Source organism: Scleropages formosus, chromosome 25 (genome assembly GCF_900964775.1).
Source record: "Scleropages formosus chromosome 25, fSclFor1.1, whole genome shotgun sequence".
NCBI lineage: Eukaryota > Metazoa > Chordata > Actinopteri > Osteoglossiformes > Osteoglossidae > Scleropages > Scleropages formosus.
In genome coordinates, this window is record NC_041830.1 from 10423085 (window position 1) to 10443338 (window position 20254).

General features: G+C 44.7%; 1 protein-coding gene across 1 annotated transcript in view; it reads left to right on the top strand.

Annotated features, from left to right (window-relative positions):
• Positions 1-6160, top strand: part of LOC108921486 (somatolactin-like) — a 106213-nt gene extending 100053 nt beyond the window's left edge. Inside the window, exons 2-5 of the mRNA XM_029248976.1 lie at positions 2654-2841; positions 3819-3932; positions 5664-5843; positions 5960-6160. Of these exons, the coding sequence (XP_029104809.1) occupies positions 2654-2841; positions 3819-3932; positions 5664-5843; positions 5960-6160 (683 nt within the window). The remainder of the gene's footprint in view (positions 1-2653; positions 2842-3818; positions 3933-5663; positions 5844-5959) is intronic.
• Positions 6161-20254: the final 14094 nt, after the last annotated feature.

The following is a 20254-nucleotide window of genomic DNA, read 5'->3' on the forward strand; positions in this document are numbered from 1 at the left end:
GAATAAGTACCGCTGGCGGGAGGTCGCCTGTCCCTCGTCTCTCGACCGGAGTCGATCTTACATCACTCTCTGCCCACCGCTTGCCTAATGTGGGGGTTATTCTCCTCTCCAAACGCATCTTCCCTTCACGCCTTCATCCCACGTGCTTCTCTCAGCGTGAAGGCGAGGCCTTTATCCTCTGCTCTGGATCACCACGGGGCATTTCCAGCAAGGCGCCGCGCCACCGATTGAAAGGAGGTGTCAGCGCTGCCAGGGCTAAAAAGGAATCATGTATTGCATGAAAAGAAAAGCCTACAGCTTTTCATATTTCAAAGTTGTGATTCTGGAAAGCGAACTTCAGCTGGCGCTACTGTTTGCGTGTGCTTTTGCTCGCCCCGTTGCCGTCGACGTCTGTGGGCACCCCGATGCCGAGCTGAAAGACGCATCGTCCGTTTCAAGTTCGCCCGACGCCCGCGCTCCGCGAGGCCGAACCCGGAGCCGACCCGGTGTGCACCATCTCCGATTTTGAAAAATAACATTGAGAACGGAGGAACAATTGCTCCTGATTGCGAGCCGTGCAAATCGGGCGGTAATTTTTACATTGAGGAGAGCACTTTTGCGGGCAGCGTCGATTCATTTTGGAGGTTTGTTGCAAAAAAATCACTGCGCATTTGCATGTTTCCCAGCATGCAAAGCAGCATTCCCAAAGTACGAAAATCAAAAAAAAAAACACCTTAATTTACTCTGTGCAATAGAGAAACTTACAAGCTTATGATTACAAAACAATGAACATATAGAATTACAATAGAAATACACCTAGATTAAAGAGCAGAGTATATTTTTATATGTAAATACATGCATATCTTTATTTGAAATGTAATGACAATTTATTTTTTTTCCTACATACTTGAATGTCATAACATGATTATTTTACAAGTTTATTACATATTATATAGGTTTGTCTCGCAGTGTTTTACGGAAGCGTTCACCTCATTTTGCGAAGGCGACCCAGTCACTGAACTGTGCCAAAAGGTCATATATCCATCCAGAAATAAAACTGAACAAAATTGTAATAACCATTGACTAAAAGCGGTCCAGTTTCACTCAGGTCTTTATTCTGACACATTCTTTTCCATCTTTATCCCGAAGATGATGTTTAAGAACAAGAGGCAGATGTGTGTCAGTGCGTATCACCTTACACCTTCGCCACTACGAGTTTGGGACAAACAACCCTGGAAATTCTGACTATTTATCACCTTGAGGTTCAGATTTTCTATATAAATGTCTCTGTAAGCCATGCAGCGGCAGACAGAACAAGCGGACTTCCTACAAACCCAGCAGAATGAACAAAGGTACTGCTGTTCCTCCTATTGCAGGGCACGGTAAAATTGTTAAAGGCCTCAGGTATTATCCAGATAATTTTATATATATATATATGTCTGTGTGTGTGTGTGTATTTGTACCGCCCATATAGACTTACCTGTGAATTGTGCCCACTTCTATAATACAGCCTGATGTTAAGGGCAGGTGGCACAGTGGTGAGAACAGATGCTTCTTAGTCCAAGGACAGTGGTTCATATATCATAGCAACGGTTGTTTTCTTGATCTAAGTATTTACCCTGGACGGATACAGTAAAAATTACCCGGCTTTATAAATGTAAAGGTAAATCATTGTAAGAGCTTTAGTATGCAAACCTAACATTGTATGCTACTTTGAAAATGTCAGAAAAATGCAAATTTATTGAGTTTGCATTCAAGAATTCAACAGGAATTACACACACACACACACACACACACAGCAAACCGGAGCCTAACTCGGCAACACAGGGCGCAAGGCTGGAGGGGGGGAGGGGACACACCCAGGACAAGACACCAATCCGTCGCAAGGCACCCCAAGCGGGACTCGAACCCCAGGCTCGCCAGAGAGCCGGACCCAGCTGAACCCGCTGCGCCACTATGCTACTTAAAATAGGAATTAATAAGAACAAATTAAACATAAAATGATAAACAGAGATGTCTTTTAAAATGTCTTTGTGTGTAGTTACGTTTACTGCAACACAAATGGATTTAAGTTGACTTTGACCCTCTGAAGGCTATCCTCCCACAGCAGGCGTTCTCACTGTTGGGAAGCTGTACGTTTGCCCATTTTCCTCCAAAGATAGTTTCGGTGTTAAGCTAGTTACACCGATTTACCCATTTATAGAACAGGGTGATGTATACTGTAAAAATGCATGGCAAACACTTTGCTTAAGGGTACTACAGCAGGAGGTGAGATTCAAACCTTGGTTTTTTGAGTTGAAGGTGGCACCTCTCACTAATAGGGCACCTGCTGACCAGATGTTAAAGATTCAGATTGCTGGGGGGGGGGTTACTGTTCCTAAAGCTCAGGTAAGATTTCCATGCAGGTTTATTAGGATTTAGCCTTTCACACACACACACATTTTCAGAACCGCTTGTCCCATACGGGGTCATGGGGAACCGGAGCCTACCCGGCAACACAGGGCATAAGGCCGGAGGGGGAGGGGGGACACCCAGGACGGGTTTAGCCTTTCAATTAATGCAATATGAGATAATCAAACAGTTCATAAGGGCAAATTTGATGCAATAGTCCTGCGCTGTGTGAATGAAGCGGCTGTGCCAGCGCTAATACCATGTCGGTGCTTTGTGTGATCAGTGGTGCAGTGTTGCGTGTGGCTGCTGCTGTGGTTCGGCGGAGGGACGCTTGGACAGCCTCTGGAGTGCAGGGCTGGAGCGGACGTCGGCAGACGCTGCGCATCCATCCCTCTGGACAAGCTGCTGGAGCGGGTGGTCCAGCACGCCGAGCTCATCTACCGGTTGTCCGAGGAGTCCTGCGCTCTTTTCGTGAGTCGACCCGCCCTGGGGATCTGGGGGTCAGAGATTGGATTAGGTCACCACAACAACATTCTCATTTATGCAAATGGGTCATTTTTACTGTACCAACTAGGGTAAGTACCTTGATCAAGGGTACTCATCTCTTCCGGACTCACTTCGCCCACAATCTCTTAAGTTCGTCTACGGTATAAATGTTCACGCCCGTGAGATACACATGTTCACGATCGTGATCGGATCAATCCTTTACAGAGCCACTCCTGCAATGTAACGTAAATGTTTATGTGTATCTCAAAAAAACAAGAGGAAAACTACCAGGAAGGTGATTAGGAATCGGCGATATTCTGGTAAAGTTTTATGCAGCTACTCGTGTGATGAACACAGGTTCATACGGGGAAGGAAAGTAACTGTACTTAAGAGTCACACATCTGCAACTATGTCTCTTTCTCCTAATGTAATGAACACATTGTATTTTCGCTGAGGTGCACGTCGCTTTGGAGAAAAGTGTCTGCTAAATACATACGTGTAAATGTACTAGAGTAGAGCTGGGACTGGAAGCGACGTCCTTTAATCAAAAGGTGGCAGCTCTAACCACTACGCCACCTGCTGCTGGAGGAATGTGTTGGCTGCAGCTAGAGAATTTAAGGAAGCGGATTCATTCTGTCATAAGTCAAGTATTTCTATGAGTGTGCAAATGTTTACCGCGAGTCTTTTTACTGCATGTGACAGACATGGAAACTACAGCATTCAACTGGAGACTGTTGTTAATAATATACTGTGTCCTGTGCAACAGAGCATCTTTTGTGCAGAGCTTGTAGGCCAGTAGAATTGCTGACTGGTGGTGAATTAATGAATTAGTGGTTTGGAAGGGACGTTGAGAGGTGTGAGAGTCCCAAAACACATGAGTAGTCTAATAGTCGGAGGTATGAGGGCAGCAGGACTTCAGTATGGCTCACCACTACTGTCCTTGTGTTTGCTGTGCTCCTCAGGAGGAGATGTTCATCCCTCTCGCAGTACGCACCCAGCACATCCGCGGCGGGAACACATGCACCTCCCCGGCTTTCTCAGTCCCGGGGTCCAAGGGTGAAGTGCAGCAGATCTCCGTAAGAGTCGCCATCTCTTCACAGGAGCCTGATTTCATGAACATGACTTCATGGTTCATAAGCTCAATGACTGAACCAATGACTCTTCTTCGTAACCTTCTCGTTACACCGGCTCAAATTACTAACGGTCAAGTTACAGACTGTATAAGACACAAAAACTGTGCATATTATTTAATTTTTCTCCTCTTTATTTTCTTTCTAATTTTTTTTTTGTTTGTTTATGAAATCTCTGTTTGCTACAGACTGAGTATTTACCTGCCCAGCTGATAGATGACAGTAAAGAGTACCCAAATGGAAAGGGAGCACCTTAATTCACTTCTAAAGTGTTTTCAGCTCATGTCTGGTGTTCCTGAGTGCTGGTGATCAATAAAAAGGCGAGGAACAATGCACATATTTAATGGATGAATTGGTCAACAGTTAAAAATATTAAATTAGTAGGACGTCTTGCAAAGTTTTTTTTATTTATTTTATCTATTATTATTTATTTGAATCAGAGATTTTTACAGAATCGAACCTGCGAATGCTGTACATCGACGGGCATCGATATTCTTGACCTTTCGTTGATTGACATGGTGAATAAAGTGACGTTGAAAGTATGAACAAACTGGCTGACGAACAGACTGTCAGTCTCGGTACATTGTAGTGATGATGGGGCTTCCAGTTTAAATCTCGAGTGGAGTTCATACTATTAATTTTTTAAGGAGAAAATAGTCGTTTTGTGTAAATGTCAACACATCTGGACAAACCGAATGAAAAATACCTTGCAAGAGTAATTGTTTCAGTTAAGTTTTTTTTGACCAGTAAAGACAGAAATGACACATCTGCTGTTAAATTCTAGCAAACAACTATTTATTCTGTATATCTGGCCTGGATTTTCATAGTTCTGAAAACAGCAGCGTTCATGAACTTGTGGTCCCTGCAGACAGTTAAAAAGGTCACTTAAAGGTCGCAGACAATACGCTGCCAATTATAAAAATAATAATTATAGCAATAATTCTGTTCTATTGGTCAGAAAGTATCCAAAGGGCAAAGGGAGGCCTGACAGATTGTCGGACATGGTCCTCAGTGCAGTTCCACCCCAGCCTGACAAATGGCAGAGAGTGTCGATCGGTACGTTGATAATGTTAATGGACTTCATTATCACTAATGCAGCAAAGGAGGATGATGTGTGGGCCTGTTCCTTTCACAGCACTTTCCCCTTTCCTCATGCTTTATGCACATTGGACTTGAAAAACATCATGAATTAATACATTTACATATGAAACTTATTGCTTTTTCATTTTTTTAACTGTCACTTTAATTTAATTAACGATTAAAAATAAACATTACAGTGAAAACAGTGACTGTTGAGCAGAATGAAACCTCCTGTAATGTTTTCAATGAACAGAGGGAACAGGAAAAAAAAAATTAAATTTGTACCTCATTTGAACCAAGCAGAGGAGCTTGTAGGTAGGTGTGGCTCCACCCATGGGGGCATGTCTTTGTCCTTGATGGGTGTGTCCAGTCTTGTTGGCTGTGTCCTTAACACATCCCTCGTATGGAGAATCCAGTGGGGGATTGTGGCTCCACCCTTGGGGTGTGTCTTTGTCCGTGGTGGGTGTGTCCAGCCTTGTTGGGTGTGTCCTTGATGCATCCCTGCCATAGAAAAACCAGTGGGTGGGAGTGTCTTCATCCTTCATGGGCGTGTCCCCACCATTGATGGATGTGTCCCCACCCTTTCTCCACGCACAGGACAAGTGGCTCCTCCACACGGTTCTTATCCTCATCCAGTCATGGATCGAACCGTTGTTCACTCTGCAGGACACGCTGGACCGCTATGACAATGCACCCAATGTCCTTCTCAACAAAACCAAGTGGGTGTCCAGCAAGTTGGTGAGCCTAGAGCAAGGTGTGACAGTGCTCATCCGGAAGGTATGTGCGACTAGGAGCACCAGTAGTAGCTCTGTGGCCTTTATGGCCCTTCATTTAATTTTTGTTATTGATATATTTCTGTGGCTCTGTCCTCTGTCCACCTGGGGACTCCTTAGATGCTGGATGAGGGCGCCCTAACCATGGAGAGCCACCAGAGTTGGATGATTGAGTCCAGCGAGCCGGCAGATATGGTGGAATCGGTCACAAAAGACTACGCCGTGCTCACCTGCTTCAAGAAGGATGCTCACAAGGTGGAGACCTTCTTGAAGCTGCTCAGGTGTCGCCAGACGCAGGGCCTCAGCTGCTTCCCCATTTAATAGATGCATTCTGTTCAACCACGAGAACCCCTGTAGCAGCATACCAATCACTGCATTTTAACTGAATTTTTTTTTTTTTAATTTGTCAGATCATTTTGTATGTGAGTATTTATTTAGACTGATATAATTATGGACGCGTTTCTGTCATTGACTTCCAAATCTCAAGCAAAAGAAAAAAATAAAATAAGTTTTGTCAGAAATCATGACCAGCATTATTGTTATTGGTCAATCATTAGAATAATGCAATAAATGCTTTCGTCACTGCCGTGGATCGTCCTGCAATATTGCTGTGGTCCCACATATGGATTTTGCTGAAAAACCAAAAAATAAAGTTTTCTTAAAAAAATATATATATATATTTTTTACATCATTGGTATGGAATTTGTCATTATTTCATGGAATTAGGAAAAAGTGGACCCCTCCGATGGAGAGAGGGTTTTTTTTGTTTGTATATTGTATATATAATATATAATATTATAGCATGCATATATATATGTGTGCAGGGTGGTGTGGTAGGTTTTGCCAGTGCCCGTTGTGTTGTGGGTCTGTGGTTCGAGTCCCGCTTGGGGTGCCTTGCGACGGACTGGCGTCCCGTCCTGGGTGTGTCCCCTCCCCCTCCGGCCTTACGCCCTGTGTTACCGAGTAGGCTCCGGTTCCCCGTGACCCCGTAAGGGACAAGCGGTTCTGAAAATGTGTGTGTGTGTGTGTGGTATGGAATTTGTCATTATTTCATGGAATTAGGAAAAAGTGGACCCCTCCGATGGAGAGAGGGTTTTTTTTGTTTGTATATTGTATATATAATATATAATATTATAGCATGCATATATATATGTGTGCAGGGTGGTGTGGTAGGTTTTGCCAGTGCCCGTTGTGTTGTGGGTCTGTGGTTCGAGCCCCGCTTCGGTGCCTTGTGACGGACTGGCGTCCCGTCTTAGGTGTGTTCCCCCCCGTGTTGCTGGGTAAGGCTCCAGCTTGCCGTGACCCCGCTTGAGACAAGTGGTTGTTGATGGATATACCATATATATATATATATATATACACACACGAGGGGGTGCGGTGGCGCAGTGGGTTGGACCGCAGTCCTACTCTCCGGTGGGTCTGGGGTTCGAGTCCTGCTTGGGGTCCCTTGTGACGGACTGGCGTCCCGTCCTGGGTACGTCCCCTTCCCCCTCCGGCCTTACGCCCTGTATTGCCGGGTAGGCTCCGGTTCCCCGTGACCCCGTAAGGGACGAGCGGTTCTGAAAATGTGTGTGTGTGTGTGTGTATATACACACACATGCATATTTTTGCCTGCCTGATGCTTTCAAAAGAGAATGAGTTTAGCACATACATTTTTTAAGTCATTTACATTTATTCATTTAGCTGACACTTTATCTCCAAAGCAACTTACAATGCTAGTCTACCTAGGGTAAGTACCTTGCTCAAGGGTACTACAGCTGGAGATGACAATCAAACCTGTCACCTTTAGGTCCAAAGGCAGCAGCTCTAACCACTATGCTACCAGCCATAAAGGATTTTGTACAGAAAATTATTATTTTTATTTTATTTCATAGCTGGTACCAGTGTTATTTATTGTATTACCCATTTAAACGTGTATACGTACTGGAGAAATTGTATCATATTTATTGTACTAAAAGTCACACAAAAGGCCACTTGATCACTTTAAAAATAGCAGAATGTAGCTGTGATGCCATTAACACCTTAGCACAAGGTAAAGGTCAAATTTTTTCTGTAATTTCTATAAAGTCATTACTGTTACTTAATGTATTGTATTTATATCTAGAAAGTTTTCCGTTTGAGTCGTGCTCATCAATAACACTTTAATGAGCCATCACTCCGTTTGGTCATTTAAAACTTCTTTTCCTCCATAACTTAATCGATGTCTGTAGGACATTCATTCGGGCTGTTTGGTGATGTTCTACCATAACCTGGTCCAGTCATTCTCTCGAGAAAAAAAAAAAAAAAAAAAATCCAAAGAAGTTCTTACAGTTGTTCGGCACAACATTAAACATTTTATTTTATTTTTTCTGTCAAAATGCTTGTGTTAAATATGTCCCTCTTTCCTTACTTTACCTTTTTTGGGTTTTACCATTGCATGTTTCATAATAGTGGTCTGTTTTTCTGGTTCACATTTTCATTGTGAAGAAATTCTAGTCATATTATAGCTTCAAACCTAAAGAAACATTAATAATTATAATGATGTTAAGTGCCTACTGGAAGAATATTTTATCATAATGTTAACCTCATGCATTTTCACAAGAAAAATTAAATTATGAAATATATAATTATACACTGATACTATCTTAAAACTCTTGATTAGAGGATAATGTTCTAATTTCTGTATCAAGCACAAATTATTCTGTCTTTTATGAGATATTCTTGCTCATTCACCTTCATTCGTTTCCTGAGGTGATGTATGAAACCCCATCCAAATTGTTATTGTTCATTTTGGTTGACAGAGACTTGTTTGCATCACCTCTTATGGTCCTTTAGAGGGAGGAAGAGCCTCATGAACCTGAAGTTTAATCTTCTCCTTTTTCCTGCTGGGAAATCTCTCACACTCCAGCTACATTTCTTGATTCTTTATAAAGAAAGATTATTTTTTAATAGGGAAGGAAATTGACTTTTGAGAAGAAGTACTGTCATGCACTCAGCGTTATTTTCCTGCTGTTGAATATTTGAGTGAATGTGTGATAATATACTGTACACAGGTCCTTTGTGCTCAAAATTATCGTTCTCCAAATTTTCAAAGCCCTAAACATGTTCCATTGGTTAAAATTGGTTTTGTAGTGGAGCGGCCATGAGATGCATTTACCCTCCAGGTTGACGGATGGTAGCAAAAAGCATCCTGACCAATAGGAGTGTTGGACCACCTGAATTCAACTCACTGACATAGTTTTTACATCTCATGTCTGGTGCTCCTGAGTGCCGGTGACGAATAACACAAATAAGGAAAACTGCATGTGTTTATGGGATAAACTGATCAGCAATCGGCACTGAATAGGAGTACGTGATGATAATGTGCTCTTGTTTTCAGTCATTCTAGAATCATTTTAGTTTTCATTTTAATTTATTTTTTAAAATTATTTTATTTTATTTGATTTTATTTTATCAGCCTTGTGCCTTGTGTTGCTACGTTGGGCTCTGGCTCAGGACAAGCAGTTGAAGACATGTGTGTGTCTGTCTATACATATATACATAATGACCCCGCGTTACTGTTTTAGGAGGGAAACTCCTGAATGTAAATAGTTACATTATGGGGAATAATATTAAATATGGGTGTGCAGCCACTGGGGGCACTTCTGGGGAAAGTGATGGGGTGACCGTGTCTACCAGTGTGTTTAGAGAGAGCCTGGGGGTGCTAAGTGGGCTACGAAGGCTGGCTGTAGGTGCAGGTCCTGAAGGAAATGGGGGTCCTTGGACCGAGAGCATTATTTCCCCGGTGCTGATGTTCAAATAAGTTGTTTGTGACGAACGTTGTTTCTGCGTCCTTCTTTGCTCCCTCCAAGCCCACGGTGCTGTGCATCACAATATATATGAGATGAACTGTTTAGCAGCTGACAATGAACAGAAGTATATGAATTGAGTAGAAGTGTGTGCGTATGAGACCGGAGTCTCTCGGACTGTGTGCTGTTATTAATCCCGGAGACCCTCCGGCCAAACGGGCCGACATCTCTGGGTCAATATTTGTCAGCAGTTGGTTCAGGACCTTGTTGTGATGTAATCGGCCCTCCTTGGCAGCTCACGAGCTAAGCAGACAACGCGTCACTCGTGTCATTGCAGGAGCAAACCGCTGATGACCCTGCTGGAGTAGCGCGTTACCCAGAAGGCCAAGCTGGACACTCTCTAAGCAGGCAGGCCGTTCCATGTACCTCCTGCATGCAAGTACTAACTGTCTGTGGTGTAATTTCTGGGTTGGACACACAGGGGCACCCTTGCACAGCACCTCAGTTCCAGTCCCAAAGCTAAAGGTTCAAGTGCAGAGTTTGTGTTTTTTGAAGACATATGTGGGCATCAGGCGTGGGGATCACCTGTGTGCTCTCACACCCCACCGGCAGTGTGCGCAGGGTTTGGATCCCACCAAGTCAGGATGAAGACAAAAGGCTGGACCTCCACCCTCCAGATCAGCCTCTGTGGTTAAGGGTACCGTGCTGAACCGAACCAACCCCCCCACCCCAGTTCACTAAATGAAGGCATTGCCTTCGTTCCAATTTGATCAGTCCTGCTGGAGAAACAAATACGCTCTTGACAGGAGAAGAGGAATAACCGGGTTTACGGATGGAATGAACGCTCTCAGAAGGAGCGCTCAGTCATGTGGAGGCTAACTTGAGAAAACGTCTCTAACTCTAAAAGACCACCTGCAGACCCGCACTCCTCACATTTGAGCCGTGATGTGATCATAACAGCAATAAAAGGTCAGACAGCAATATTCAACTTGGCATTTGCACCAAATGATCACAAGGGGGCAGGACAACATATAAACTCAAACTGCTCTACTGATGGCTGCAAATCCAGCCATTTGTGTAGCCAAATTCAGCAACAGTTTTAGGGTAATATTCTGGCTCAAGGTTATTCCAGCTGGAGGTGAGATTTAAGCCTGCAGTCTCTGAGTCTAAAGGGTCTAGCTCTAAGCACTGTGCCTCCAGCTGTCATCTTTTTTGAGTAACTTAGAATGATTAACCATTATGCAGCTGTGTAATTTCTACTGTATCAGTTCAGGGTGAGGACCTCGATCAAGGGTACAAACGTAGGAGGTGGGATCCGAATCTGCTATCTGCGAGTGAAGGGGTCGCTCTTAAAACCACAGTGCAAGTTATGAATAAAATTACCTTCAGTGCGTGTTTTTGAACAGTGAGGGTGAACCAAACGGGTGAGAAGAGATCCGTGTGAACACGGAGGAACATGCAACTTCCACGGAGAGACAGTGAGGGCTTGACTGGAACCAACGACCCGCTGCAACTGCGACGCTCGCTGACAGGTGGGTGGGTGACTTTGCTTTGCTGAGATGCCTGCTCTGATCTTTAGGGAACCACAGCGGAGGGGTTCAGACGTTTAGTCCCATCTTCCCCAGCGTGGCACCACGGAGTCTAAACAAACCCTCCACATGCCTCTGAAGCCATCAGATAAAGTGGAGAAGATCACTTCCTGTGCGTCACTCGTCCATCATCTCGATGGCTTCACTGAGGGCCTTGCTGGCCGTACCCCTGGCGAAGCGTCTCCTTCAAGTCGTGTAAACAGCTCTTTTCCCCCTTCGTCTTGTTTGCTTTCTGGGTGGCAGTTTTGGATCCAGCTAAACAACCATCACGGTCCCACCTGGACAGCCGAAGAAGTCTTTGAGTCCCAGCGAGGCAGCCGAGGTTACCTATCCCACACCGGCCTCTACGTATACTTAACGCTGCTGCGTACGTCTCTGTGTCAGGTGTGTTCAGGGTTTGAACCCACATCCTTCTAAGCAGCTGAACAATACCCATCTCCCAGCAGAAGGAAGGATCAAGCTACCAGCATCAAGACCTCAAACTCCAGGAAAGGGACAAAAAGTGATGGTTGTGTTGTTTTCATCCCTCTTCGGAGCAGACACTGTGAAAGCAAATTGAAGACTAGTAAACACTGTGGAAGCAAGTTGAATTAAGGCTCTTCTGTTTGGGTGCTCTTTGCTATCATCTATCAGCTGGACATGGAAACACAGGTGATGATCACTCACCTAAACGCAGAAATTTTAAGACACAGAATCAGAAGCAAATGCCATTAAAATAAATGAATGAATTGTAAAATATTTCTACGCTTATCCCATATTAATCGGTCCTGATTCGTTCCTGTCGAGAAACGGGGTAATGAAATTACTTTTTTCATTATTCTTTCACGGGAGAAATTTTTACTGATGGCACAGCAAGTAGTGCTGCAGTCTCAGCGCCTGGCTGGTGCGAGAGGAGGTGGGTTCGATCCCTGCTGAGTCTGTGTGGAGTTTGCATGTCCTCTGCAAGAGTTTCCTCTGGGTGCTCTGGTTTCCTCTCACAGTCCAAAGACATGCTGTTCAGGGTGCCCCATAGCATGTGACACAGAGAGTGTGTTCCACTGATGTATGGATGAGTGACCCAGTGTAAGTAATGTATCTAGCAGTGTAAGTCACCGTGGTGAATAAGGTGTGCGGACTCATAACACTACATAGAGTTCATTGGAAGTCACTTTGGACAAAAGCGTCTCTTAAATAAATAAATGGAAAAATTCCAAGTGGGTTCAAGGTTCACTCTAAAATCATGTTGAAGGATTCCTAATAACATAAGGGAAAAGTCAGGAAACACGTAAGAATTATTTTGTTTTACTTTTTCAGTTTGTTTTCAGAAAAAAAAAAAAAGTTTTTTATATTCCAATTTTTACTTTGTATCACTCCCACATCTCTGAGAAGCATTTTTTTTTAAACTACACACACCATAACATGGTAACAACCATGGTAACAAAACTGGCCTGTACCTAAGAACTTCCTAAAGCCATTCTATTTTTGAGGGCTTTTTTTTTTCAGTCTACATTTGGAATAGAGGTAGGATTTTTTTTTTTCCAATTCTGTTATATTTTACATTTAACGTATTTTGTTCTTCTGTTTTAAGTTATAATTAAATTCAGAAATCAGTGAAAGATCTGTCATTCAATAGTTGCTATAGTATTTTTTTTCATAGGCTCATGCACACTGCCACATGGCACAATGTAAAAGTATAGGTGGTCCCCAATTTACGATTTACAATGGTTTTAATAATAAACTGGATATCAGGAGACTGAGTAACAGGGGAAGAGTGTGGAGGAAGAGTGTACCTTGAAAAGCACGTATCTCCGGTGTTCGTAATGCGAGGAGGCGGTGCCGTGCCGTGTGATGCTGCAGGGGGACGGCGCCCCCGGTGGTCAGCTCCGGGATGCATCATTCATCCCTCCTAAAGATCGCTCTTTGACTTGGCTTTGTTGGAGTTTCCGCCCAGGTCTGACCACACACTGGCCCCTGGCCCCGAGCTGGACTGCCCTTGGGACAGGTTCCCCGGCCCCAGCGGCCGCTCTATCCAAAGCGGCACGGCGCGATAACCAGAGCAGGAGATCGGACCCGAAGATCTCCTGTCTGATCCTAACTGCTCCTAATCTCCCTCTTTCTTCTCCTTCCTCCCTTGCGTGTCCCTCGTTCCTCGGAGCTACGCGCTTATAATTAAGCTCATTTGGTCAGCTTTGATGTCTGTGCCAAACATTCAAACAATTTTTCACTAGTCTGTCTTTCGATATTCTCAAACAGTTTTTTTTTTTTTTTTTAACTCTGCATGTGGTAAACATCATTCTCTCAGTAAATGTTATGATTTCCACAATGGAAAAAGTTTAGCATTTCAGGGTCATGGGAAAATTATCTTGCTTTAAACTTGTGGCCAGTTAATGAATATGCAAAACTGATTTTGTACAATGTAGCAGTTATTATAAAAGTTTTGAAAAGGAGATTTAGTATGGCAGAGAAGCAACTTTATACTGATTCACCTCTTTATGCAGTTGGATAAAGTTACTGTATCAATTCAGAGCAAATACGTTGATCGGGGTACTACAGCAGGAGGGGATTTGAATCAGATGCCTTCACATTGCGAGGCGACAGCACTAAACACAACACCCCGTGCTGCCCCCTGGAACATACTGAAGATTTCAGGTTCGGGGAAGTATTTTAAAGAGACACTTTAGGCCGGTTAATGAATAAGTAAATCAAACAGTGTCCAGTGTAGTGTTTGGTTAAGGAAGTTCAGCTGAACATATTAAAAACTACTGAGATGCACCTGATGCCTTAGTGGCCGTTCACAACTGTATTTAGCGCAGTGATCTGTCCCAAACAGGAAGTGCCATGAGGTCACCGCGTGTGCATGGTAAAGAAACAGGAGAAGGAGTACAGAAAAGTGCCCGATACCCTGTTTCTCGTGTCTGGCAGCACGACCTTCAGCAGAATTCCTTTCTACTGAGTCTCTCGGTGAAACGTTGTTCAGTTGGGGTGGGGGGCAGAAAGGGGTTTTGGAGGCGGGGCTTCACTCGAGCGTAAGCGGGTCCCCTCCCTGGGCCTGCAACTGCAATATGATGTAGTGTGTGAGAGTGTGAGAGTGTGAGAGTGTGAGAATGTTTGTATGAGTGTAGGGGTGGGGACCAGTGGGGTCCCAACCAGCTGTGCTCATAATCTCTAGCGGCTGACCCCTCCCCCTCCCCATCCCCATCCCACCCGACGCCACTGCAGTAACCCCCAACCACCCTTTTCCTGGATAAAGGTGTGTTGCTCTGATATAACAACAGCCCTTATGCCACACAACCCGAACCCAGCTGTTGCCCTTGGTCCCAGTTTCAAGACACTCACCATGAATTGATACAGCAATAAACACACTGCTGTATCAATTGATAAATCACTGCAAGTCACTCTGGAGAAGAGCATAAGAGAAATAAGTAATGTAAATGTGAACCCCAAGGCCCTCATTCTGTGGGAATGAACCTCATCCTGGGCCTGTGCACTGCGGTAAAGAGTGAGGCTGTGCCATTCTTAATGCCGCCATACTCAAGAGTACAAGGGCAAGCCATGCTTTCTGCAACACTGCTCCTCTGGCCTCTCTATGAGCTCCCAGGCGTCTAATGCGACTGCATTTGGACCCGTTGCTTTCGCTGTTGGTGGCCGTCATCACCGGAGCCTTTTTGCTTTCCCATCAGCGTGAGCGTCCTCCGGGAGGGATTCCAACGCATCACTTTCACACCGGCAGCAAACAGAAAGCGCAGCTGCACTTCCGAAACACCCTTCGCTCATCTGAGCACCTGGCGGAGGCGCCACGTGAATCGTGTCGCCTTTTTCGCTAGAGCCGCGCTCCGGCTCGGGGGCCTCGCATCACTGCCGTTCGGTGGAGAGATCATGGGAAAGCAGCGCTGTGCCGCCACACGGGGGGAAAGATGGGCTCATCATTTGGCTTCGCACACTTTGCTTCACGCTGCGCTGCAGGCACATTTCCAGCCGTCGACACGGCCAGTCGCGGTGTCCTGTGTTCACTGGAGTAACATATAATCCTTCAGCAAAATACCACAGCTCATGGAGAAGTTCTCAGATCACAACCTGTCATTCTGCCATCTGAAGGTTCCTCAGAGTCAAACCTTTACCTTTATTTATTTAGCAGACACTCACACACACTATGGGTAAACCTGAACAGCATGTCTTTGGACTGTGGGTGGAAACCAGAGCACCAGAGGAAACCCACGCAGACACGGGGAGAGCATGCAAACTCCACAGAGACTGAGTGGGGATAAAACCCACGTTTTCTCGCATCACCCAGGTGCCTCAAGACAGCAGCGCTACTCGCTGTGCCACCTTTTCCAAGTACCTCCCTTCACATACTGTACACTTGTACCCACGGTCCAGAAAAACATCTTGAAGACGTGCAGCTGTGCAATCCTTTATGTTGTCCTCAAGGCAACAGCTGCAGCTTTTTTTTTTTTTCCCTCTACTTCAGTTCATTAAGTTGGTCTTGTGTTGCTGCCTTTGAAATCCCTTCACCACCCGCGTCCTGTTGCCCTGCTCATTGTCTGCTACATGCACTGGATCCAATGCTCATTCCGAGGGGAGGCATTACCAAAAAGGGACGCCACTTCCATAGTGTACCGGGTTCGAGGAGCAACCGGCCGGGGGGGTGGTGGGTGGACTTGAGGTTGTTTTTACTCCTTTTCGCTAAACATAGCAAACCAAAAGGCAATTAGAATAATAAAGCCGACAAAATAATTAATAGGAAAAAAACACAAGTGACAGCAATGACAGCTGAGGGTGTCAACAGGTCATTTAGAGTGTTGTATATGAACCCTATAGGGATGCTCATTACTCTTGTATAAAATATGAAAATAAATGCATGAAATCCAACCATAGCCAACAACCACTTGTCTCGAGCGGGTTTGTGGCGAACCGGAGCCTATCCCGGCAACGCAGGGCACAAGGCCGAAGGTGGAGGGGACACACCCAGGACAGGACACCGGTCCGTCACAAGGCTCTCCAAGCACGGCTCAAACCCCAGACCGTCACACAGGGGGCACTGGCTGAACCCGCTGCATCGCTGCACCCCCCGAACATTTAAAATTTAAATGTTAAATCTTAAAATAAACATATAAAAATAATGAATAAAAGAGGAGCAGTGTATCAGTTTAATGAAGAAAAGCATCTGGTGCTGGTTGTCCCTGAATGATGTGCAGTCTGTGTGATGTGGGCATGGCCAGGGGAGGAGCCTATCCGAGGGGTTCAGCTGTCGGGGGGGGTTGGGCCTACTACTGGTCTATCGGTATAAGACCTTGACCCTGACCGTCCCGCCACCACGCAGCCGCGGTGCACACAGCACTACAGTCAGTCTCAGAACTTTTCGATCAACCCTCGTAAATGTCCGGCAGGACATTTCCAGCTGCTGCTCACCCAAAGTACACCGTTCGCTGGTTTACCTCATGGGACTCGCACCGGTCACAGTCCGACATCCGGTTTCCTCCGCATTTAAATCGTGCCTCATAATCCGTTAACATTCAAACATTTTTCTCGTTCGCCCGAACGAGACGAATTTGTTTGAATATTACAGGCGTGTTTTGTTTGAATCTCGGTGCGGGTTTGATCCTCTCTGGGCAATGACGAGAAACATCTGGCGGTGGAATTTGCAGAATGATATAAAATTTCATTACGTCTGTCACCCAGCTGCTAATAGCACATCTGGCCCGGAGAGGACTTGGAACGGGTCGCCTCCTCTTGGCTCCCTTGTGTTGCTGTTTGAGTGAAACCAAAAACCGGTGCTTGCTGACCAAACGGGCCCAACAGCTCCAAGAAGAAATGTGGCTGAGATCTGGTCACAATCCATCCCGAAGGACACACCGGGCCCCAATCATGGGCCGAGGCCCTTTGAAGCCCAAGCACTCTAATTGTTATAACATACTGCGGGTTTGAGTTTAATTACAGGATTTTCCAACAGCTCAGTTCTCTCCGCTTCATCCCCCAAACCCAACAAATGAAGGAGTCGTGACAGAGCAACATGTGGTTCACCAACAACCATTTTTAGGGTAATTATAACAAACCACTGGGAAATTTACTTATGTACTGATGTCACATTACTGCATATTTACACAGTATTTGCTGATTTACGCCCTGACAGTTGGCCTTGGAGAGTCCTCTCGCATTGCATCTGTCAGGGCTGGCTTGTCCCAACAAAATTATCCTCTCACATAAAGATTAACTCATTTAACAAATACGTCTCTCCAGAACATCTTATGGTTATTTGCTCCATTTATACAGCTGGGTAATTTCACTGGAGAAATTTAGGCTAAGTGCGTGGCTCAATGGCGCTATAGCTAGGGGTGAGATTCAAACCTGCGACCTTTTGGGTCCAACCACTACTCCACCAGATGCCTGTGCATATGTGCAAACGTACATATTTTGCAATACAAATATACATCCGCTCATCTGCTTAAAAGAATTACTCCTGAAGTGCACAACATTGTAAAAATTGTTTTACTACTTTTTCTACAGTAATCGACGTGATAAAGCAGAACCAGACAGCAGTTCCTGCTGCTGTAACGCAAGGAAGAGACAGGGGGCGACGGAGAGCCATGCAAAGGTCTTTCAGCCGCTATCACATTCACAGGCCTGATTTTTCCCTCCTTTTTTGTCTGCAGAACATCTTGTTTTTGCCCAAGACATCTGAAGCGTTTTTGAGAGGAGGCCGGTATTTCTGGAGGAAAATCAGTTTTCCAAACAAATCATAAAAGCAAGTTTCTTCTTTTGCCAGGGAGCCACTTTTATCACTTTAGCTATAATTCCATCTCAAGTGATTACATCGTTCTAAATGTTGGATCACTGTGCGTTGCAGCCAGAAACATGAGTACAGGGTAAACATGGGTTTTATGGGTGCCAATTTTATGTCATGTGTTCCGGCCCGTGTTTTTGTTTGGTAAAAGGAGTGTCCCTTTGGGGCTCGTTTCATACCAAACTGGAGGCTGGACAGACATCTGTCCTCAGCTGGTTCACAGTCCAGTTTCAGAGCTTTGTCCATTCTCTTTGTGATTCCACCTAAGCCAACCCAGTCAAACCCTCCAAAAAGGAAACTTTGACGGAGAGTCCTTCATGCCTCATCCTTACAGATGCTGATCTCATGAAGTGGTGTGGAGTTGTGCTCTATTTGTTGGATGACATGTTCTCCATCTGGCAAGACTAAAAACCCCCAAACTCTCCATACACAAGATCAGCACCGGGTATTTGTAAATTTTGGAGAAATACTGGTTCATCACTGGCTCCATGTGTGCATCTGCAGTTCATCATCAGTCTTGTTGCAGCTGCTGCTTTTTCTGTTTTATTTCCAGAAGAAGCTTGAGATCTCTCCAGGGCCTCCTCCTGCACCTCCTTGAAAGACATTGTTGAGCTTGTGTTTGCTTCTCCAGGCTGTCCCATATCTGGTCCTTCTCTGCAGGCTTCACACCACTGTACAGTACGATTTAAGGGTCTAAGAAGGGTTTGAATCCATGGCCCCTGCCACCTTGAAGCTGCTCAGTTTCTCATGTGAGGTGCATGACTCTTGCTGAGAAAAAACACCCACACAGGGGGAAGTGTTTGAATGAGCACCATTCTCATGATGTCAGGGGTAACAGGGACTGAATGTGCTGTATCTGCAGGACCTTCAAGTGCAAACACCTAACAGCACCAAACCAACATGACTTCCCCAGGTAATACAACCATCAAGCCTCTTGTTCCAACTCTGGGACATGGAGGGAGGAACAGCATTATATGAGCTTTGACCCTGGTTCCAAGTCACTGAAGAAGAAAACATTCTTGTCTTTGTTGAAACATTGGCCATGTTGACAATGTCCTGCTTGTGCCAAACATTTTTTTTTTTTGCACTTTCAAATATTTGCATATAGAGTCCATTTCCATGCAGCTAAATCATTTTTCCAGGTAAGTAGAGGAATATGAACCAACCTGTCATTATCTCAAAAGATGGAGAGCAGCAGCATTCCAGCAGACAAGGACTTGGAGGGGGACTCTGGATGTGCAGAGAAGGTGGCGTTTCAGCCAGACTGTTTGTTTGAGTCCCTTTTAACCCTCACACCTGTGTGATACACTTGCCCTTGTTGCCGTACAGGTAATGATACAAAACCAGAGCATTAGTTCGACACTGTGTTAATGTTTTTAATGTTTTATTGGTTAGTTATTCACTGCAGTGTTTTACTGTAGCAGTGTAAGGTAATTTCTTTAATCAAGGGTACTACAGCAGGAGAGGAGGATTTGAACCTATGACCTGTAGGTTGTAATGACCCTAAATGTTATCGTTTCCCATTGACCCCATTGAAAAGAGACTGCGGTGATTCAGGTTGTCATAGCACTACTGCCATCTGAGATGTACATTTATTTATTTACATTTACATTCATTTATTTAGCAGACGCTTTTCTATGAAGCCACTTCCAATGGACTCTCTGTAGTGTTACCAGCCCACACCTTATTCACCGTGGTGACTTACACTGCTAGATGCATTACTTACACTCTGTCACTCATCCATACATCATTATTTACATAGATTATTTAGATGATGCTTTTCTCGAAAGCAACTCGCAACGACAACCATTTATACAGCTGGGGAGTTTTTACTGCAGCGATGTAGGGTAAATACCTTCCTCATGGGCTCAACCGCTAGAGATGGAATTCATACTTGCAACCTCTGAGTCCAAGAGAAACCACTCTAACAACTACACTACCTGTTGCCCAACATATTTTCAGTTCCTTGTCACAAATTCTGCGTCTCCACTCCCAAACACATGGCAACGCTGTCGTTGCTCTGCGGTTTTGTTCCCGAAAAAATACCTCTCTGATGCAATAAATTACTTTGTTCTGGTTCAGCAAAAGGGCTTTTTCTCAAAAGCCCTGGACCCTGAAACAATACAGGCGAGCTACTAAATTATGTTCCTCCACCCTTCCTGAAGCATATGACCAGGCTTTCTATTTGCAGGTTATGATGGGAGAAAAATTAACAAGAACCCTTTTTTCTTCATTCATGTAAAGACCCAGTCAATTAATGTGCATACATATGTGTGTGTGTGTGTGTGTGAGTGTGTGT